General features: G+C 41.2%; 1 protein-coding gene across 1 annotated transcript in view; it reads right to left on the bottom strand.

The window, feature by feature from the left end:
• Positions 1–1,077: 1,077 nt before the first annotated feature.
• Positions 1,078–24,214, bottom strand: part of LOC126260721 (uncharacterized) — a 63,646-nt gene continuing 40,509 nt past the window's right edge. Inside the window, exons 4-6 of the mRNA XM_049958058.1 lie at positions 20,119–20,238; positions 9,458–9,809; positions 1,078–1,531 (exon numbers count right to left, since the gene is read on the bottom strand). Of these exons, the coding sequence (XP_049814015.1) occupies positions 1,408–1,531; positions 9,458–9,809; positions 20,119–20,238 (596 nt within the window). The 3' untranslated portion in view covers positions 1,078–1,407. The remainder of the gene's footprint in view (positions 1,532–9,457; positions 9,810–20,118; positions 20,239–24,214) is intronic.

Below are 24,214 nucleotides of genomic sequence, written 5' to 3' on the forward strand. Positions count from 1 at the left end.
CGTTACACATCTCATCCAGGGTACATCTTGTTGATGTGCTGTCGTTGTTCACACCATTACCGGAAAAAATTTCAGTATAGCGGACATCGATTCTGTGTACCCTGTATGAAATGTATAACGGCGATTGCCCAGCGTACACGTGATGACCTGGTGTAGAGGGACCTGAAGACGATGTCATGCAACACCGAACTCGATTGCAAATAAAATAAGACCTGTAAATACAGTAGAAGGTGTTATCACTACTACATACTTTCAATTTACATATTTATTTAGCGCTAAAATTCATCTCCTGCTGGAGATACAGAGAAGGTTAGGAGTAAAGACAAGGACAAATCGCCACATGCTGTTTTTTCTCTTTCTTTTTTAGTAGGTTTGCTCTGCCAACAAGAGCATCTTCTGATAGCTTTACATGCAATGCATTATGCAGTGTAGCATTTATTCTGCGGAGGTAGTCTTTCTAACTTTAGGATGGCGTCGTGTAGTAGGGAACCAGGGTTAAATTCTATTTCTCATGCTGACTCATATAGGCTTCAAGCGTAAATATAATACCCGCAAGTAAAACCTTTGTCCCTTTTTCCAGAAATACGGGAATATTTGCTTTTTAGTTTGTTTTCCTTCATTCAGAAGAAATAGACAGATCACTTTTTTTTGTTTTTTTTTTTTTTTTGCTTTACCTAGATGTTGAGAGAAGGAGAGAAGATTATTTAATGACACATACACAGCAATTACATTTAACGTAACGTTATTTGATTTAATGATAATAATTTATGATCAAAAATATTTTATTAGAAAAATAATAAAATTATAAAAAATTCATTAAACGTAATAACAGCGGGTTAGTGACTATGTATGTACATCTTATAGTAGTGCTTGTCTCATTAAGAAAAATAATAACAATAAGATAATCACAGTGATAAAGTCAACAATACAACAACTCTTATAAAACATGAAACAATTAAACAATAACAACAACTGAAAAATAATATTAACAACAAAACACAAATACAAGCCGAGGAACAGTTCAGTCTAAGGGTTATTTGATATGAAAAACGTTCATTAACAACGTGCTTCTACACTCGGACTGCAAATAGCGTCTCAGTGGGCAAAGAGAGCTACAAGTTGCGAACATAATGCTAAGTGATGAGGTATCGCAATGCTTTGCATTGCAAGCGGCGTACGAGAATCTAAACTAGAGAATAAGACTTTGGTTTGATTCGAGAAGGTTCTACGTCCATTGCTGACAGATCTTTCAGCAAAAGAATGCAGGCGCGCTTGATTTTCTTCAGTCGCAAGGGGGTGACAAACACAGCGATGCCCTAAGCCAAGTGGCACCAAGTTCTTAATGGTGGCCTTCATGGGTGGCGTTAAGACTGGCAACCTGTTTCCAGTTAGGGGCCGGGGCAGTGCTTAGTAGTGACTGAGGACTCGCATACTGCGGCCATAGCCGCTCCCGTATCCTGCCCCATAGCCGCCAGCGACGCCATAACCGCCATCCTCGATGCCGCCGCCCTCGTTGCTTGTCTCGTGCACGCTGAAACAGAAAGAACGATGTGCTGGCTTAAGAATTTGAAAGATTGCACCTGACAGTGGACAGAGAGCGAATTGACAATGCAGTTCTCATAAAACGTAGCAGAGCGTCTGAGAAAGTCGAGTGGTGTTCGTGTAAGAGATCGCACGCATATTAAGTAATGAGGGACCTGAAGGCACATGAATGCCGCTAAATACAGTTGTATTTCCTGAAGAAACGGGTTAAGGGGCTCCGGAAAGGCTCAAAATCATGAAAAGTTCAATTTTTACTTTTTTGCGTTTTCTGAATCTGCAGACTATTACCTTTTAATAGATATATAATTTATTCAATTCCGAAGACTACAACTATTTTTAAATTTTTTTGAAATGTGTTCTACATGGGCGTGACCCACTGTGGCGCTGTTAAACTGCTGTCAAATGCTGTTATTATTAACGTCCGTGTTCATCAGGTACATTTTAGTGATGTGAGATAAAGTATGTGTTGTGGCTAACCTGTGATGGTTCAATATATATCGCTGATGTGATTGTCGATTGTTTCATGTTTATTTACTCTGTCGTTATCTCGAAAATATTCGTAATTAATTCTGTTTCTTGAGTCTCTGTTTTGTTGAAGTATAATAATGAGTAAAAGTAAAGTTATTAGAAATCCTCTGAAGGCTTTTAAGAAAAGGAGAAATGTTGGAAAGGCAAAGGTATGTGTTATTACTGTAAACAATAAAGACGATGAAAATCCCCAACATAGCTTGTGTCACAAAGAAGAAGACAGTTGGTGTAAATATAACAAAGAATTGCTAACTGGTGAAGTGTACACTCATAAGCATAGTCTGCCTCATGCAATAATGGAGGTGATAAAACCTATTTTCAGAGACTTAGCAGCACCTGAAATGTTGAAAAAGTGTATTCACGGAAAAACTCAAAACCCCAATGAAAGTGTAAATAGTGTTATATGGTCGAGAATCCCCAAGACTGTATTTGTTGGAATAGAAACACTTCACTTTGGTGTGTATGATGCTGTTGCGACTTTCAACGATGGCAACATTGTAAGGTGCAAGGTATTTAGAAATATGGGAATGAAGATAGGTTCTAACATGGTACGAGCGATGCTTGCTTTAGACAAGGAACGCCTTCGGGCTGCAGACAGGGCTGTAAAGAGTCTAGAAATACAAGCAAGAGTAAACAGGAGGAGGAACAAGAGGAAGCTGGAGGAGGAGTTTGCAGAGGATGAAGATAATCCATCCTATGGACCTGGAATGCACTAAAAAGTTAATCCAATCTTTGTCGCTCGATTCCCAAAACTTTTATTTTCTCATACTAATTACATGTTTTCTAAGCATCTTCCAAACATATTTGTTTCAAACTTTCAGTAAATGTTACACAGTACCTTCTGCATAATTTAACACAGCCTTTTTCCAAAAAACTGTATATTTTTGAATATATAAATAAAAAATTGAAAAAAAATGTTGTGAATTTTCATTACAATTGAAAAAAAATCATCTTTAATAACTGAACTAAAATTTTGTAAAATCCCTGTGTTAAGTTGTAGCCCATATTCCAATAAATAATCTGTAAAAAGTTCAACTTCCTACCTCAAATACTTTGTGAGGAAAGATGTAATTTATAAGCGTTATTTTAACATTGCAAGTATAGGGCGTTCCGGAGCCCCTTAAGAAGAAAATTCAGGTCCAAGAGACGAGGGGAGGTTAATATCCATAACAGCATTATACAGCGCGTTCCACAAATATTGTGACTACCTTAAAGGGGCTGTAGAGGGTGTCTTGAGGAACAAATCTAAGATAGGAACCCTTATCCGGCAACGTCATCCAACGACACTACATAGCGTCGAAGTTATAGGTTCCGATAACTGCCACGAGACTACACCCTCGGTAGCAGTCTCGTAATATTGTTTGTTGGTCAATGATCACGATTGATTGCCACCATCGCCAGAGGAGAAGATGGAGCTAGCTCCTGTGTAGAAAGACCTTGTCTCCTATGAATGCGATGCTTCGATGCCTCGGTGGATTAGGATTTTGGACACGGGTCTCCATTCACTGTTTACTTTTCTCCAGTAGCCCTTTAAAATCTCATCGTTTTTCGGTATGCACTAGAAAAATAAACTGCATATGGAAACCCGTGTCCAAAACCGTCATCCACCGAGGAAGCAAAGCACCGCGTTCGTAAGAGACAAGGCCTGTCTACGCAGCTCTATCTTCTCCACTGGTGATCGTGACAACCAGTCGCGATCATTGACCAAGAAACGGCATTGCGAGACATTCCGCCTACAGTCTGCCAGCGTACAGAGTCACGTTTGCTGCACAAAGGCCGGCCTACTGGCAGGCGCCAGCGTCTATAACTTCGACATTCTGTAGCGTCGTTGGATGTCGTTCCTGGACACAGGTCATCACCCTCGAATTGTATCTCAAGACACCCTCTGCAATCCATCGAAGTTTGTCGTAACATTTTTGGGGCACTCTGTAGAATTGGTGAGTTGGCTGTGCGCAGTCACAAGTTGACCATGCGGTCAAGTGTCGTAATGAGACTAAGTAGGGTTTTAATGGCAACCAGAGCCGTGGTTACAGAAACATTAGGTCACTCTGCATTCATGATACAACAGTCGAATTGACTGTAACAGTGTTAAAATAGAAAAATTATGAACAAAGATATTGAGTCTACTAGCAACAATTTAAAATGACTTTGAACGGCTATCGCAATAAACATGGTTCCAGGCTGCAAATTTTTTAATTCAGCAACCTAAATAGTTTAATTTCGTGTGAGAATAATAATAATATGAGGTAAGTAGAAGACTTCTGTAAGGACAAGATACATAATCTTATTGAAGTTAAGACTACATCCCTATCTGGTAATTTAAAGATAGTTTGTTCATGTCAGTAGGAGGTGCCTGACCTTACACAGTGCATATAAAGCGTTCTTCATATAAAAATGAGATGTTCGCAGGAAGTTAACACATCCTGGAATGGTACTGGATGTAACTGATGCACAATCTGAGTTCCGAATAAGTACATGACAAAGTTATATAGGTTTTATCACATTCATGATGCATTTTAGAACCATCTCAGGGCATCGTTCAGTAATAGACCTGGAAAGGGCTTCAACAGTCAGCCGTGTAAAAGATATCTAAAGATGCATTTTCTAACCTCGACCTGGTCTTGGTGCATTTTTATTAAAATAATTAAAACACAAACTGTGACTAGTTGTTACTCTTTAAGCGAGTTTTTAATACTGTCAGTTTATGAAAAATTATTCTTGTACAAGTTGCCAGACTAAGGTAATAAACTAATCATAAATTTAAAAGCGACAGTGAACCATGGAATTTTCACGATTTGGTGGCCTCCACGCCTCAGCGATATAGATAGCCGTACGGAAGATGCAAACACATCGGAGAAGTGTCAGTGTAGAGGCCAGGCCGATTTATGATTCCTGAAGAGCGGCAGCAGGCTTTTGAATAGTTTCTGGGGCAGAAGTCTGGATGACTGATCTGGCCTTGCAACAATATTTAACAAAGCCTTGGTATGTTGGTATTGCCGCATGGATGAAAGCAAGGGGAAATCACAGGAGGAAGGACATACGGCTGTACTGCATGGTTTAATGATGATGGAAGCACTTACTATGTATCTATATACATAATTTGACGTTGATACCTACATCAGAATATTTTATCATCTGGAGATGGCAGTAGCCGAAACCGGTAATAGTGGAGTGTAAAAGTTTATGTGATCCAGACGGATCTGTAAAATAAAGTGCCACAATATGATCAGGCACTCATTTTCAGGCTTAAGTGAGAGATGATGGAATCATCTTGAATTAAAAAAATTTGCAGTGTAAAACGGTCCTACATTCGGATTTCCGGGTGGGGGCTACACAGGGGACGTTGCAGGAAGTACTGCAGTAACAAGAAGAGAAGTTTCTGAAAAAGAGAAATATTAAGTGCAATATAATTTTAAGCGTTAGGAAGTCTTCTCTGAAAGTATTGGACTGAAATGTGGAATGTACTGTTATATGGAACTGAACATGGACTATAACGAGTAAATACAGGACATGAATAGATTTTGAGGTGTTGTCCTGAAAATTTGTTGAGCAGTTCGGATAACTAATGAACAGATAAAGATCTGAATCGCAGAGAAAAAAAATTTATAGCACTACTTGACTAAAAGAAGAGACCGATTGACAGCGCACATCCTGAGCCGTTAAGAAATGGTCAATTTGGTAGTGTAGCGAAGTGTTAACAATCATGTTAATAAGTTCTTGTTCTAGTCGCAAGTCTGTCTGGATATCCCGTATGTAGGTATATTCTTTACTAGATGAAGACGCGGAACAGAATTGGAGACATCTACATATATACTCCCAAAGGCACCTTACGATGTGTGGCGGAGCGTTCTTTGCGTACTACTGTAATTTCTCCCCATTCCTGTTCCAGTAGCGAACCGTCTGCGGGAAATAATTGACGGTAAACCTCAGTGTGGGCTCGAACCTCTAATTTTACCTTCATGATCTTTTCGAGAGACGTATGCAGGAGAAGCGATATAATGACTGACTCTTCTAGGAACGTACACTCTCGAAATCTTAACAGTAAGTCACACCACAATGCACAATGCCTTCGTTGTAACATCTGCCAATGCAGTTGGCTGAATATCTCCGCGACACTTTCGCGCTTACTAAATGCAACTGTAACGAAACGCGCTGCTCTTCTTTGGATCTTTCTTTATCAATCTTATCTGATATGGATCCCAGACTGTATGGACTGCACTTTTTGAGTTCTCCCAAGGAACCTCTGTCTGGCGTAATCTTATTTGCGATTAGCTTTCTGTGGTCGGTCCACTTTCAATCGTTTCATACGCACATAACTAGATATTTAACGGGTGTGAGTGCTTCCAGTGATAGTTCTGCAAGACTTTCTACAAGACAAAATGCTCAGAGTTCCAGAGTCCATTACACACTCACGTAATATCAGGTTACAGCAGATGCTCACACACTTCTACAACAGCTAGACTGATGCGTTCCAACACGTCTGGCGTGAAGTGTTCAAACTACGGAGTTCAACAGTCAGTCAACGATGAGGTTAGTGGAAACGCATCAAAAAATCAGCTTCAGAACTTACAGACTCTCCTGCGTACTGCATACTGGTACATATGAGATGTTAGAACAGCTTTTATTCCAGTTCCACTGACTGTAGTAAGGCAAGTGTGACAAATGAGAGTAGAAACAATTATTTGCTTTAGTCTGTAGCAGCATTTTTATTTAGTCTACTGGCTACCAGTTCGGGCACGAGATCAGGCCATCCTATGATCAAAAAATCTCCGTAGATAGTTAAAATAGTTCTTTAAGAAATATTTACTTTTTTTCCTCTTTGATATTAAGTGGATGGTATAGATTGCATCATTTAAATATAGACAGCTCCATACCTCTGGCTCATAGAGGTCACGGTTTCTTCCCGAGTAGGTGTATCAATACTAAGAGCGTAAATGCTACAAGATGTTCGAAATTCTGATAAAAGCAGGGGTAAGCAATAGGGAAAGACGGATAATGTACAATATATACAAGAACCAAGAGTGAACAATAAGACTGGAACATCAAGAACGACGTGCTCTGGCTAAAAGGGGAATGAGACTGGCATGTAGTCTTTCGCATCTACTGTTCAACCTACACATCGAAAAAGTAATGATCGAAAAAAAAGAAAGGTTCAAGAGAGGAATTAAAATTCAGAGTGAAAGGATATCAATGTTAGGATTCGCTGATGATATTGCTATCGTCAGTGAAAGTTATCTGTTAAATGGAATGAATATTCTAACGAGAACAGAATATGGATTGAGAGAAAATCGAAGAAAGATGAAATGATGAGAAGTAGCAGAAACGTGGAGAGCGACAAATTTAACATCACGATTAGTGACCGGGAAGATGATGAAAAGGAATTCTGCTACCTAGGGAGTAGAACAACCTATGACGGACGGAGCAAGGAGAACATCAAAAGCAGACTAGCACTGCTAAAAAGGGCATTCCTGGCGAAGAGGAGTCTACTAGTATCAAACAAGGCTTTAATTTTCGACAGAAATTTCTGAGAATATACTTTGAGAGCACAGAACTGTATAGTAGTGAACCACGGACTGTGTGTAAACTGGAACAGTAGAGAATTGAAACGTTCGAGATTTGGTGGTACAGAAGAATGCTGAAAATTAGGTGGACTGATGTTGTTGTTGTTGTTGTGGTCTTCAGTCCAGAGACTGGTTTGATGCAGCTCTCCATGCTACTCTATCCTGTGCAAGCTTCTTCATCTCCCAGTACCTACTGCAACCTACATCCTTCTGTATCTGTTTAGTGTATTCATCTCTTGGTCTCCCTCTACGTTTTTTACCCTCCACGCTGCCCTCCAATACTAAATTGGTGATCCCTTGATGCCTCAGAAAATGCCGTACCAACCGATTCCTTCTTCTAGTCAAGTTGTGCCACAAATTTCTCTTCTCTCCAATTCTATTCAATACCTCCTCGTTAGTTATGTGATCTACCCATCTAATCTTCAGCATTCTTCTGTAGCACCACATTTCAAAAGCTTCTTTTCTCTTCTTGTCTAAACTATTTATCGTCCACGTTTCACTTACATACATGGCCACACTCCATACAGATACTCTCAGAAACGACTTCCTGACACTTAAATTTGTACTCGATGTTAACAAATTTTTCTTCTTCAGAAACGCTTTCCTCGCCATTGCCAGTCTACATTTTATATCCTCTCTACTTCGACCATCATCAGTTATTTTGCTCCCCAAATAGCAAAAGTCCTTTACTACTTTAAGCGTCTCATTTACTAATCTAATTCCCGCAGCATCACCCGATTTAATTAGACTACAGTCCATTTTTCTCGTTTTGCTTTTGTTGATGTTCATCTTATATCCTCCTTTCAAGACACTGTCCATTCCGTTCAACTGCTCTTCCAAGTCCTTTGCTGTCTCTGACAGAATTACAATGTCATCGGCAAACCTTAAAGTTTATATTTCTTCTCCACGGATTTTAATTCCTACTCCGAATTTTTCTTTTGTTTCCTTTGCTGCTTGCTCAATATACAGATTGAATAACATCGGGGATAGGCTACAGCCCTGTCTCACTCCCTTCCTAATGACTGCTTCCCATGCCCTCGGCACTTATAACTGCCATCTGGTTTCTGTACAAATTGTAAATAGCCTTTAGGTCCCTGTATTTTACCCCTGCCACCTTCAGAATTTGAAAGAGTCAACATTGTGAAAAGCTTTCACTAAGTCTACAAATGCTAGATACGTAGGTTTGCCTTTCCGTAATTTATTTTCTAAGATAAGTCGTAGGGTCAGTGTACTGCCTCACGTGTTCCAACATTTCTACGGAATCCAAACTGATCATCCCCGAGGTCAGCTTCTACCAGTTTTTCCATTTGTCTGTAAAGAATTCGTGTTGGTATTGTGCAGCCGTGGCTTATTAAGCCCTGGTCAGGTAAGGAATGAAACATGTTCTCCGCGGAATCAGTGAGGAAAGTAATGTATCGAAAACACTGACAAGAAGAAGGGAACAGGATGATAGGACATCTTACATCTTAAAACATCGGAGAATAACTTCCATGGTACTAGAGGGAGCTATAGAGGGTAAAAACTGTAGAGGAAGACAAACATTGTAATACATCCAGCAAATAATTGAAGACGTGGACCGCTATTGCTACTCTGAAATGAAGAGGCTAGCACAGGCGAGCAAGCCGTGGCGGGGAGCATCAAACCGGTCAGAAGACTGGTGACAAAAAAAAAAAAAACTAAAAGTAAAGGTCAGTGCCGTGATTTAAATAGCTCCAAACTGCCCCCAGAAGTGGTAAGAGTGTCCCCTAGTTGCAGAGTATTTTTATTAAAATATAGATATCTGAAAAGTGTTCGTAGTAGATGCGATGATATGTGGGCCGCCTCACCTGTACCCCTGCGAGGGCGCGGCCACGCCCGACCTGTGCCCAGCGAAGTGTAGGCCTCCGCCCCCGTAGCCGCCTCCGCCCAGGTGGTTGCCGTCGACCAACGAGGACAGCCCAGCCGCGTAGCCGCCGCCGTGCCCGCCCCCCAGGCTGTGGCGGATGCCGTGCGCCGTCAGCTCCGTCGTGATGCCGCTCGACGCACCGTCTCCGTAGCCGCCCCCGTAGCCGCCTCCGAAGCCGCCCCCGGACGAGCCCAGCCCCGAGTCCCCGTGGTACTCCACAGAGGAGGCGCCGCTGCCGCCGCCGTAGTCAGACGAGTCACCCGAGTGGTAGCCTTCCGAAATTCCAGAGGAACCTGCAACCGAACGAGAAAAACTCTGAGAAGCGTCCACGTAGGAAAGAACATCCTACCTAGTATTTATTTCTACCAAACCCAGACATTCCAGTGCCTATAGACACGCTTGTATAGACATACGTTCCATTGGTAAGCAAACTTCGCCTCAATACATATGCTTACCACTATGAAAAATGCTCCTATCATAGCACAAAAAAGGGCAAATGCGTCCTAGGCAGAGTTAGGAATGTAAAAGAAGGGAACTAGCTTTTCGACTTAACGGGAAGCTTCAAAGACTTTTAAATCAAAATATTTTGACAAGTATATTCCCTTCATTTACTTTATAGTATTAGTACCTCATGATCATCTATTATAAGGCATTGTGTCAAGTACAGTAACATGATACATGATGTCATGTCGTGAAACATGACAAATGCTATCACGTAACCAACAGAGAATTTGTCATATAGTGCAATATGCCACAAAGTGTCATTAAAGTCGCTCTGGAATACTTCCTATTACAGACGCACCCCCACTTTCGGATACTTCCTATTTTGGATCCATCCCAAACTCTAGAAGCAAATATATATAATTAATGTGATGACGATTAAGTTCCTTCAATGCTCGAACTCTTACGAAAATCGGCGAGATGCCGCAAATTATGAGACTAATGAGCAGGAGGACTACATTAGCAGTGTGTTGTATAAGATGAGGAGTTGTGTCTGACGGGTGGCATGCTAGGGTATTCCGTGCGGATGTGACGGCCATTGCCGTAGTGGACAGCGCATCTGCCTCGTAAGCAAGAGACCTGGATTCGAATCTCGGTCCAGCACAAATTTTCACCTTGCCCCATTGATATAAATAATTGCCCCTGGTAGCTAATGTCTTTAATTCCTTTGTGTCTTGACATAAATTTATACATATTTGTTTCTACCCCTCACTACCCATATAAAAGGCTGTGGGTTTAGGGGAGAAATGGTCTTCTAGGGTAAAAAATCAACCACCCCCACGCACAAATCAAAAAAATTTTAGCGTCTTCCCTGGAACAAATCTACACCCCAGAAATTTTATCCCTCCCAGGAAAACCTTTTTAGCTGTTGCATCTGTGCTCTTCAACCATATAACATCGTTTATTGTTTATTATGGGTGGCGAATCTTCTGGATTTTTGGCACAGGTGTGCCAACATCTCGCAGCTAAGAGAGCACAATGCGCTGGGGAAGTAGGGTTAACTCGTAAAAAGCGCAAATATGTCAACATGTTTTGATTTAAATGTCTCTGAAGCTGCCAGATAAGCTGGAAAGCTAGTTCCCTTCTTTTGCATCCCTAACTCAGACCAGGGCGGATTGGCCTTTTTGTGCTATGATAACAGCATTTTTTACTCTGGTTCCCAACTTTTACTATACCGCGAAATGTTGCAACAACCATTTAAGTATGAGTATGATTGGCTGAAATAAGCAGTAGAACTGCGAAACGAAGTCCGCGCGACAAAAGACTATCAACTTTTCAGTCCTCTACGAAAACTGACGAACTTATGCTTGTTTCGTGCGAAAACAACTTTTCCACAAGATGGGATAGCAGTTTTTGAAGATTTTATGTGCAACTTTAGACCGCTATATCGTGGCAAAGGATAAACCTTTCCCAAAAAAACTGAACAACCATTAGTTACATGTATTTGTCTATCTTCTTCTAAAATCCGACCTGATTCGCACAAGTTTAAAAGAATAGAAGAGGTGCGAGTAAAAAACTCACAAAAGACGAGTTTTTGCACATAAATTCCAAATGAAGCTACATTTTGAAAGAAAGTTTTCATTATTATCTGAGAATGCATTTTTTTCATTTCTCTCCCTCAATTGAAACCGTTTCCACGCACTCAGTTCACGTAATAGCTTGAAAAACCAGTTCTGACATCGCTACTAAAACTGCTCCACCCACACATCTTATCTTTAATCCACCAAGCTTAAACGAGAAATTAATACCACCACATCTCCGCAAGAAGTGTTCCACCGAGTACCCTGTAAAAATGAACTTTACGTCTCCCTGGGAACTGACAGAGTGCCATGGGCAGAGGATTTGTTCCACTACGAAAGCACTTTTTAAAAAGCGTCAATCACAGGGCAGTTATCTCCCCTACGCTGCCTGTTTCAGCTATTATATTTTAGTATTCGCTTATATTATATTCGTGGTAGCTTGTATCAGTCTTATCTCGACCTTAAGCTACTATTTGTTTATCATGAATTTCAGTTATTATAGCTGTAAGCGTACTACAGTAATTTTCTCTGTCACGCTAAACGATAACAGTCAAATAGTTGCAGGATAAAGATTTATTGACATCCTTGACCACGGTTTCGGTATATCTAAATATATTTTCATTAGAAGCAAAAATACAGGTGTAAAATGTTTAACCTTAGGAGATAACAGTGCGATAAAGAGTGAGGGTAATAACTTTATTCCTATTCCATTTTTGGGGAACGTATCATACAAGACAAGGAGACTTCTACTGAAGCAGTGCGGTTTCAGAGTTTACTTTTCCGTAAACAATAGCTTAAAACAAAGAGTGATTCATACTACTGGGGCACGGGAAGAACTTGGCATCAAATCCGGAGTCTACAAAATTACTTGTAACGACTGCCCCAACTACTACGTTGGACAGACAGGTAGACCCATTAAAGTAAGATATAAAGAACACATGCTAGGTAAAAATGGGGAAAATGTGTAGAATTCCACGTTTGCTGAACATCTATTGCTCTTACGACATATGCCACGTAAACTGGATGACGTAGAATTGTAAGAGAGTAAGGGTTACAAACTGGACCTGTTAGAGGAATTAGAAATTGTTAAATATCTATCTCGAAAAGATGGATTATTCTTAACAAACAAGTGCAGCTTAGAAACAAAAAATTTTTGGATGGTCTCAAAACTCTTCTTGCTCTAACGTAATATAGTCTGGCTGACTAGAAGCTAGTTTTCTTGTCTATTAATGCTGGTGAGATGCTCCTTTCCTGTCTTGTTGGGATTTTACGTATGTTTGATGATAGTTGTTCGCGGCTTTCGATGTGTACTGTGGTTAAAATGATTCTGTTATGGTTTTTATTCATGATGACAGATGGTTTCTTAATTTTAACTACTGGTGCCGCCTTTGGTACGATTGTTTTATGCATCTCCACTGCAGGATGTGATTTTAGTAAGTGACTAAAAGTTCTTGTGCATGTAATAATTTGGTAATTTTCATGGTTGCTTAAAGCTATAAGCGTTTGTTCCCTTGTGGTTGTTTTTTGTTTTTGTTTTTTTTTCGTGAAGATTTTTAACAGTTGCTGCTTCAGCCATGTTTAAAATTTTGAAATTTTCTCTGTTTTTTATTCACTGGGACTGTAATTACCTCGCAGTTTTTGCTGGCCACCCTCTGTAGGTCCTGCACCAATGCTCCAGCCTTCCGAAAATCCGCAATGTTTTTGACCGGCAAACGGTACTGCGAGGCATCCGCGTCATCCGCTCCGCTCAGCACAGAGAACACAATGCACAGAATCCATACGCCTAGCATCTTTACTATATTCATTACAGCTGCACGAGAGGATTGCATCGTTACACACGTCTGGCACGAAAGGTTCAAGTGAGCCAGCTTCCGAGACTGGCGGAAGATTCGCCACACACACGGTGCACCACAGGAGAGGGAATGAGAGAGACTCTCCTGTCCTGAGGCTTGGAAACCCTTTTGGACTAGTGGAGCATACATACCAGAGTGCAGCCCTACATATCTCTCTCGTTTCGAGAGGTACTGACTGGAGATTGGTGCTTAGCGTCCCGTCGACGGCGGGTTCATTGGAGATGGAACACAAGCTCGGATTAGCGAAAGATGGGGATGGAAAATTCTTCGTGCCCTTCCAAAGGAACCATCTCGGCATTTGCCTTAAGCGATTTAATGAAATCACGGAGAACCTAAGTGTCGATCTCCGGACAAGCAACAGTCCTCCCAAATGCGAGTCCAGGGTCGTACTTCACTGTTTTTGTTGTGGTCTTCAGTCCGAAGGTTGGCCTGACGCAGCTCCCCAGGTTGCTCCATTCTGTGCAAGCCTCTTCATCTGTAAGCTGCAACCTACATCCATTTGAAACTCTTTACTGTACTCATCTCTTGGTCTCTCCCTACACCTCTCTCCAATGTCACATCAACTGACTCCATCTTTCAGTAAACATATGCCGAAAATTTCTTTTTCCCAATTCTCTTTATTACCTAATCATTACTTACATGATCTTCCCATCTAATCTTCATCATTCTTCTGCGGGACCACATTTCAAAAGCTTCTGTTCTCTTCTTGTCTGACAATCGACCACGTTTCACATTCGTACAAGGCTACACTACAGAAAAGATGTCGTAACGCTTTTTAGCCAATGGCAGTCTACATTTTGTGCCCCTTCTTCTATGGCCAACATCAGTTATTTTGCTGCCCAAATGGCAAAACTTATCTATTACTTGTAGTAACTCAATCCCTAGACTAATTCACTCAGCGTCAACTGATTTAAGTCGATTACATTCCACTACTCTTTTTTTTTTCTTTTGCTAATGTTTAAGTTATATCCTCGTCGGCACACCTCAAAGCTTTTATTTCATCTCCCTGAGTAATTCCTGAATCTCTCTCTCTCTCTCTCTCTCTCTCTCTCTCTCTCTCTCTCTCTCTTTTGCGGGCCGGAGTGGCGTGCGGTTCTAGGCGCTACAGTCTGGAGCCGAGCGACCGCTCCGGTCGCAGGTTCGAATCCTGCCTAGGGCATGTATGTGTGTGATGTCCTTACAATGCTGTCTCAGTCCCTTCTCAATCACCGCTTCCCTTTTGTGCCCTTCGTCTTTGTAACTGCCGTCTGGTTTCTGTGCAAATTGCAAAAAGGTTTTCTCCGCCCATATTTTACCCCTGATAACTCCAGAATTTCAAAGGGTGTATACCGATTAGCAATATCAAAAGCTATAAACGTAGTATGCGTTTCTTTAACTTAAGTCATAGGGTCAGTATTTCCTCACTTGTTCCAATATTTCTCCAGAACTCAAACTGATCTTCTCCTAGCTCAGCATCTAGCAGTTTTTCCATTCTTCTGTAAATAATTCATATCAATATTTTGCCACGATAACTTATTACACTGATAGTTTCGTAATTTTCACACCTGTATGCACCTGCTGTCTTTTGAATTTGAATTATTTCACTCTTTTTGAAGTCTAGGGTATTTCCCCTGTGTCATATATCTTGCACATCAGGTGGAACAGTTTTGTCATTGCTGGCTCACCCCAAGGATATCTGTAGTACTGAGGGTCATCTACAACAGGGGCCTTTTTTCGGCTTAGGTCTTTCAGTGCCCTATCAAATTTTTCTCGGAGTATCATATCTGCCATCTCATCTATTTACTCTTCCCCTCCTATAAAATTTCCTTCATTTCTCTTGGATAACCCCTGTATGTATTCTTTCCATCCTTCAGCTTTTTCTTCTTTGCTCTGTACTGGTTTTTCGGTCCAGCTCTTGATATTCATATGACTACTTCTATTTTCTCCAAAGGCTTGTTTAATTTTTTTGAAGGTAGCACCTACCTGTCCCCTAATATACATGCATCTATAGACTTAAATTAGCCCTCTAAACGTTCCTGCTTAGCCATTTCGCACTTTTTGTCAGTCTAATTTTCTAGACAGTTATATAGCCTTTAGCCTCTTCATTTTCTGCGTTTTTATATTTTCTCGATTCATCAGTTAAATTCGGTACCTCCTGTTACATCCAAGGTGTTCTTCTAGGCGTTATCTTTTTACCTGTTTGATCCCCTGGTGCCTTCACTGTTCCATCTCTCAAAGTTACCTATTCGTCTTCTGTTGTATTCCTTTTCCATGTTTTAATCAATCGTTGCCTAATGCTTCTTTTGTAATTCTCTGCAACCTCTGGTTCTTTCAACTTAGCCAAGTCCCATCTCCATAATTTGCTACCTTTTTTACAAGTTCTTCAGTTTCAATCTACAGTACATAACCAATAAATTATGGTCACAATTCACATCTGTTACTGGAAATGTCTTGCAGTTTAAAATGTCGTCCTGAAATCACAGTCTTACCTTTAAATGGTCTATCGAGAAACTTCCAGTGTCTCCAATTCTCTTCCACGTGTACAACCTTCTTCCACGATTCTTAAATCGTGCTAGCTATGATTAAATTATCCTTTGTGCAAAATCCTACAAGTCGACTTCCTCTTTCAGTTCCTTTCCCCAGTTCATATTCTCCTACCATTTTCTGTTTTCTTCTTCCTATCATTACCGAATTCCAGTCACTCATCAGTGTTGTCCGCTACATTAATTACGTGAATAATTTCTTTTACCTCATCATACATTCCTTTCGTCTTTCCATCACCAGCGAAAGTAAACTGGATGTAAACTTGTACTATTGTGTGTGGGGAGGGAGGGGGCGAGGGGGGGGGGGCGGACGGGAGTGAGTGCTGTCTTTGTGTGTGTCTCGATTTGCTTTCGTATTGACAGGAGCAAAACAAATTGTTTGTTGGAAAGTGGCCACGAAAGAATGCTGTCACTTAAAACTGGCTTGTAGCCGAAATCGGTGAACAGTGGTTGAGTAAATGCATATCTGACAATTATTGTGGCTAAAATGAAAAATAAACAATTCTTTTCAAAAACGTTTAACTGTGGCATTCAAAACGCAAAACTTACATATCGTTAATTTTATATGTCCTAACAAATACCGTGTTTTTCTCTCCATGTGACAATAAGTCGAAAGTCTCACTTCGCTTGCGACCATTGCCTGCAAAGTCACATTTGTATTGTTTGTTTTCTAGTCTTATCAGTCTTTGTTCTTTTTGCATTGTGTAACTGAGATTATTACTGGTGATCTCGTCACCAGTTTTAACGGTTTTCACGATAACTGCTAAAGTTTCGTATAAACTGGTGATTAGGTCATCAATGAACTGTTAAACTACACGGTCTACTATACTGTCTCCCTAAATAAAGAGTCTTATTTCCGACAGTATACAGTAGGGGGGCAATTTTAATACGTTTTGCATTTCTTGTTTTCATTTTTTCGTTTCCTTCAATGGCAAACAGAAAAGGTGAAGCGGTAGTCCAGCGTAGAGCCTGGGCCTACCGTCATGTAATTTTGATTTCTAACAAGGGAACCTCCCCATCGCACCCCCCTCAGATTTAGTTATAAGTCGGCACAGTGGATAGGCCTTGAAAAATTGAACACAGATCAATCGAGAAAATAGGAAGAAGTTATATGGAACTATGAAAAAAAAGCAAAATATACAAACTGAGTAGTCCATGTGCAAGATAGGCAACAACAAGGACAATATGAACTGAGGATCTCCGTGGTCCCGTGGTTAGCGTCAGCAGCTGCGGCACGAGAGGTCCATGGTTCAAATCATCCCTCGAGTGAAAGAAATTTTATTTTCAGACAATTATCAAAGTTCAGGCACTCACACACAATCAACTTCGCCCTCCAAAATTCCATTACATGTTGAGATTTGCTTGGACATATGCAGGATTTGACGGTCTACACACGGAAAAATTTGAAAACTTTAAAAACATATGTTTTGACAGAGCACAGGGAAAACTGTGCGACTGTGAAACTATTGCATTCATTTGTTGCAGTTTATGTGACAACTCTTATGTTTTAATCACTTTTTGAGAGTAATTATCACATCCGCCCGCATCTCGTGGTCGTGCGGTAGCGTTCTCGCTTCCCACGCCCGGGTTCCCGGGTTCGATTCCCGGCGGGGTCAGGGATTTTCTCTGCCTCGTGATGGCTGGGTGTTGTGTGCTGTCCTTAGGTTAGTTAGGTTTAAGTAGTTCTAAGTTCTAGGGGACTTTTGACCACAGCAGTTGAGTCCCATAGTGCTCAGAGCCATTTGATTTAATTATCACATCCAAAAGAAAACCTAAATCGGGCAAGGTAGAAGAATCTTTTTACCCATTCGCCAAGTGTACAAGTTAGGTAGGTCGACAACATATTCCTGTCATGTGACGCACATGCCGTCACCAGTGTCGTATAGAATATATCAGACGTGTTTTCCTGTGGGGGAATCGGTTGACCTATAACCTTGCGATCAAATGTTTTCGGTTCCCATTGGAGAGGCACGTCCTTTCGTCTACTAATCGCACGGTTTTGCGGTGCGGTCGCAAAACACAGACACTAAACTTATTACAATGAACAGAGACGTCAATGAACGAACGGACAGATCATAACTTTGCGAAAATAAAAAAGTAAACTTTTCACGCAAGGGAAGACTTGAACCATGGACTTCTTGCTCCGCAGCTGCTCACGCTAACCACAAGATCACGGCGCTCCTGACCTCAGAACACCCTTGATGTTGCCTATCTTGCGCATGGACTACTCAGTTTGTATATTTTGCTTATTTTTTTCTTAGTTCCACACAACTTCTTCCTGTTTTCTCGATTGATCTGTGTTCAGTTTTTCAAGGCCTATCCACTGTGCCAACTTAAAACTAAATCTGAGGGGGGTGCGATGGGGAGGTTCCCTTGTAAGCGTTAAAAAACTAGGATGTTTTTCCTGTTCCTCGGTAAGAAGAAGGACTCGCTCTCTGTTAATGAACGAAGGTAGACGTACTTTATTTTATAGCGAGATCGGTGGTAGCCATTTTGGTTGTGAGAATAAGTAAAAAGTCTGTATTTTTGATGTGTGTAGAAGAAATATTATAGTAGTATTTCACCAGTGAAAAATTGAGTTATTATTCCAAGTAGCACTGGAATATATAAAAATACAAGAGCCCACCTGTGTGCTTCGCAGTTATTACGAAGATCCGATTACGAAAGGAATGATGGACACGGTCAAGATTTTGTAGGTGGATACTGCGATCGGACCTAGTATTATTAATTGGTAAGCAAAAATCTACAATACAACAAGAGAAAGAAAATTTCGTTTATGTGGAACTAATATATAAAAATTGTTTACCCATTTACAAGCATAGCTTAGCTTATTGTGCTTGTCCGACACACCGAAATATTAATCTCATTATTTCCATATATCTGAACATTTTTTATTTTTTATTATTTTATAGTACACGCAACAGTCTGACAGAAAAACAAAAACAAAAAACAAATCAAAAAGCCGGAAACGTGCGAGTAGGACATTCGGTCTGAGGGTTCAGTACAAAGTTAATTATGTTTGTAGATACCAAGAATAACCTTATGTGGTTCAATTTCTCGGTTCAAGTCTATCTACTGGAAGCCACTTGAGCAACTTGCGTGTCCCATACCCCATTTATCTAACTAGGGACAGGGTACCTACAGTTTAAAGTGAAAACCGAACCACGTGCTGTTTTTGACGACTCCTCATAGAGTCGAGAGGTGACGGCTCGATTCCAACGAAGACTGCCAAATTTGTGGCCCGTCCGTGATTCGATCCGACGACCTCCCGGTTTCCAGACAAGTGCATTTTCCATTATTGTTCCCGTCATTTGGTTTGGGCGGACGCCATGTGACACACCTTCAAATTCATCGTTGAATACTTCACCCAGTTTTTTTATTTATTTATTTATTGCATTTTTTTTAATACAGGAGGTAGCCAGCCCTCTGATCGAAAACGCTGAGCTACCGTGCCGGCACAACTAGACAACCAGGCCCGACATCTAGGTAGAGAGTTCGTCTACAGGTTTTGATTAGCGAGTCTGGGAGTACCAAAATATGTTACATACATGGAGTATCTTTTGACTGCATTGACTTACAATCGTAAATCATTTAGGGACCATCCTCCTTAGTATTGGACATAATTTCCAAATTTATACCTCTACCAACTACTTAGAAAAAGGAGGCCTCTACACACCGCCGTATCTTTTGATAGCACTGACTTACAAGCTTAAATTTTTTACACCGCCACGGAACCGTACATCTTACTGTTGGATATAAATTTCAACTTGATTCTTCTACCCGTTCCTGAGAAGAAGGGTTCTTAACAGACAGACAGACAGACGGACAGACGTACAACAAAGTGATCTACCCACAAGGTATCCGTTTTTACCGATTGAGGTAAGGAACCCTAAAAACGAACAATTTCGACGCGAATTTGCCTAAAATGCTCGCAGGTGACGCGCAAGAACGACTTAAGACGTGTAAAATAGCGAAACGCGTCTGAAGCGTTAAGCATCAACAGTTCAGGGAGTAAAAGTATCGCATTTATAAACGAGTTACAATAACTCTGAATGACTCGAATTAGAAATCCGTCCCTTCCTCTCTATAGCTCGAAATAGAAATCCCTCCTCCCTCATTCTCCCCCCCCCCCTCTCTCTCTCTGTCTAGGCGGTGCTTCTTAACAATGAGCTTTTCAGTGCTGTGCTTCATACTGTGTGTACTTACCAGAGTCGTATCCGTGAGACAAACCGGAGTCGCCGAAATTATGGTGTCCTATGGAGTGCGTGACGCCATGGCTCAGAAGAGCAGCGTGTGAACTCACGGAGTGGGACACGCCGCCGCCATCTGCACACGAAAACAAGCCTGTAACTTTCTCCTTGTTCCACAGGGAAGCAAATGCGTTAAAGGCAATTGCTTGCTGGGTCGTAATTATGACGTAATTTACCATGTGATGATTTCGTTAGTGAAAACACTTTTTATACATGTTATTTTTTAATTAGTTATTCATTTATTTATCCAGAGAATACGAGGTGCATTCAAGGTCTAAGGCCTCCGATTTTTTGATTTTTTTTCTCCGGACTGGAAAGAGATAGAAACATGCGCATTGTTTTAAAATGAGGCCGCATTCATTGTCAATACGTCCCAGAGATGGCAGCACCGTACGGCTGATGGAATTTTACCGCCAGCGGCGAGAATGAGAACTGTTTTAAATACTTAAAATGACGACGTTTTCCTTACTTGAACAGCGTGCAATCATTCGTTTTCTGAATTTGCGTGGTGTGAAACCAATTGAAATTCATCGACAGCTGAAGGAGACATGTGGTGATGGAGTTATGGATGTTTCGAAAGTGCGTTCGTGGGTGCGACAGTTTAATGAAGGCAGAACATCGTGTGACAACAAACCGAAACAACCTCGGGCTCGCACAAGCCGGTCTGACGACATGATCGAGAAAGTGGAGAGAATTGTTTTGGGGGATCGCCGAATGACTGTTGAACAGATCGCCTCCAGAGTTGGCATTTCTGTGGGTTCTGTGCACACAATCCTGCATGACGACCTGAAAATGCGAAAAGTGTCATCCAGGTGGGTGCCACGAATGCTGACGGACGACCACATGGCTGCCCGTGTGGCATGTTGCCAAGCAATGTTGACGCGCAACGACAGCATGAATGGGACTTTCTTTTCATCAGTTGTGACAATGGATGAGACGTGGATGCCATTTTTCAATCCAGAAACAAAGCGGCAGCAGCTCAATGGAAGCACACAGATTCACTGCCACCAAAAAGTTTCAGGTAACCGCCAGTGCTGAAAAAATGATGGTGTCCATGTTCTGGGACAGCGAGGGCGTCATCCTTACCCATTGAATTCCAAAGGGCACTACGGTAACAGGTGCATCCTACGAAAATGTTTTGAAGAACAAATTCCTTCCTGCACTGCAACAAAAACGTCCGGGAAGGGCTGTGCGTGTGCTGTTTCACCAAGACAACGCACCCGCACATCGAGCTAACGTTACGCAACAGTTTCTTCGTGATAACAACTTTGAAGTGATTCCTCATGCTCCCTACTCACCTGACCTGGCTCCTAGTGACTTTTGGCTTTTTCCAACAATGAAAGACACTCTCCGTGGCCGCATATTCACCAGCCGTGCTGCTATTGCCTCAGCGATTTTCCAGTGGTCAAAACAGACTCCTAAAGAAGCCTTCGCCGCTGCCATGGAATCATGGCGTCAGCGTTGTGAAAAATGTGTACGTCTGCAGCGCGATTACGTCGAGAAGTAACGCCAGTTTCATCGATTTCGGGTGAGTAGTTAATTAGAAAAAAAATCGGAGGCCTTAGAACTTGAATGCACCTCGTATTATGCTCAAAAGGCTCTCTGTCACACCGAAATAGGAGTTGTTCATATGTTACAATATATCTATTATGGCAAGGATTTTTTATAAGGTTGCTTATGTGTAGCATGGGACACAACATTCAGAAATAGCCGTGAGACAAACAGCGATAACAGTAATAGTTATAGTAGAAACCTAGTCGGTTTATGTTAGTGAAAAAGACACATTAGGGCCAAATTTAGACTGTGGCCCGTGATCAGTGGTTATACGAGCAGAGTTGAGAGGGAAAGAGTAATGAGGTAGAGCATAATTAATGAAGATACAAGAAAAAAGAAAAAGAACTGGAAGAAGAAGTGTGCATTTATTTGAAATTCAGCAGAAAAAAATCACTGCTTACGTAAGCACGTAAAGAGAAAAAGGGTAGAAGAACAGAGATAATTTACAGGAACAGAATCAAGACTGCGCTGTGACAACAATAGACATGAACGGTGAGAGAGGTGTGAGTAGGGGGTGGGGCGGGTTTGGGGTAGGAACAATGATGGTAGAAGAAAAAAAAGAAATCGGGTGAGTGAATGAACATTACGCTAATATTGGGAATTAAATTATGATGACAAAAGGAAGTGGTTTAGTCTTTTCTTGTTTGCAACAATAATTAAAATTGTGCTTAGCGTACAGGATAGTTAGGTTCGGGACGGACAGTTGTACTGGAGAATGTAGATTGTTTTTAAGTGGATTCTTACAACCACATAACTAGATAAGTGAGTCGTTTTAAACATGTTGAGATAATAGATACTGTTACTAGGCGGGATTAGCGTGTGCCCAGAAACTAGTGAAGGACATATAGCACTTAATAGTTATCTAACTTGTCCAGTCGCAACAATCCTTGTAAGAAGCATTGACAAAGGTCAAAGAGAAGTAATGTTGCGGATGTAATTCACAAAAGAATTCCTCTTTAGTTCTAATCGTCTAGAGTCTTCACTAGAAGTATCGTGTTACATTATACAACAGTACTGCAGGTTCGGCAGAGTGAATGAATACACAGTTTTCTCTCACTTTGATTAAATATGATCCGACATTTTTGAAGGGGGAGGAAGAAAGTCTTCCTACAGTGACGACAGTGGTTTCTGTTCAGCTTCGCTCTTCATGCAAAGTACTTCGGCGTTTTTAGATGAGATATTAGGAAACCATGAAAAAGAATAGAGGAAAGGTTTTTGCATGGTTCAGTTCTAATTAACTTCTGATGTGAAACCAAAATTACCTGAGAGTTCTTCGCATTTTATTTTAGGCTCAGCTTAACGCAGCCAACGGAGGGCCGAACCCAAGTCAATGTCAGTCAAAAACGGTTCAAATGGCTCTGAGCACTATGCGACTTAACTTCTGAGGTCAGCAGTCGCCTAGAACTTAGAACTAATTAAACCTAACTAACCTAAGGACATCACACACATCCATGCCCGAGGCAGGATTCGAACCTGCGACCGTAGCGGTCACGCGGTTCCAGACTGAAGCGCCCAGAACCGCACGGCCACACCGGCCGGCAATGTTAGTCGATTGGATGGCAGTACTGGTATATTCAGGTCCCTTCTAAGTAAAGCAGCAGGTCATATTTACAGAACGACACATACAGGTTGAATGTGTCAAAGTAATAAACTTCTTTTGTGAACAATACATTCCAAAATTCTGGTTGCAATATGTAAACTGCTGATTGGTTGGTAGAAACCGACGAACGGCGATTTTCATTCTTAGATACACAACGGACTATGCTTAGTTTCCATTCATCAAAAAATTCCCAGTTCACGAGAAACAAATTAAAGACGTCCGTCCAGGCTGGTATTATACTCTCAATATCCACCTGATGAAGCAGAAACCATCAGTAATCGGAGAAGGCTGCCAATCGTAAATCAGCTGTAGTCAAGGTTCTACACTGTTGGGCAAGAGAGCGTATCTTTCGAAGATACTCCGTCATTAGTTTGGGTTCGGAAAGCAGCTGTCAGCATCAGATGTTCACGTGCAGAAAAGTTCCTGGAACTTCAATGATTTACTTGTATAGTCACCTCTTCAGACTATCCTAGCAATTCGTCTTCAAGCACCTTTCTAATTTTTTTCCCCTTCTGCATCAATACAAGCGGAGGTGAACATTTTCCGTGACTGATATTTACGAGGATGCCATTAAAATACTCATTATTAATCCCACCCAGTATCAAGTTTTACTGCAGCCGATAATGATACTTTTCCGAATTCAGGCAGTTTCTTACACGACTTTGCTGTTCTTATCATAATCACTAAGTTTGTGTGTGTGTGTGTGTGTGTGTTTGTGTGTGTGTGTGTGTGTGTGTGTGTTTGTGTGTGTGTTTTAATGACAATTGGAGTGATTTCATCAAAAACAGAATACACCCGAACATTGTGGTATCACACATCGATACCATCCTATCAGCGCCTTTAATTTGCAGTGGAATTGCAAGTTCTCGTCAGGTAGTGACAGCAGTCGTGTGAGATC

This window comes from Schistocerca nitens, chromosome 5 (genome assembly GCF_023898315.1).
Source record: "Schistocerca nitens isolate TAMUIC-IGC-003100 chromosome 5, iqSchNite1.1, whole genome shotgun sequence".
Lineage (NCBI taxonomy): Eukaryota > Metazoa > Arthropoda > Insecta > Orthoptera > Acrididae > Schistocerca > Schistocerca nitens.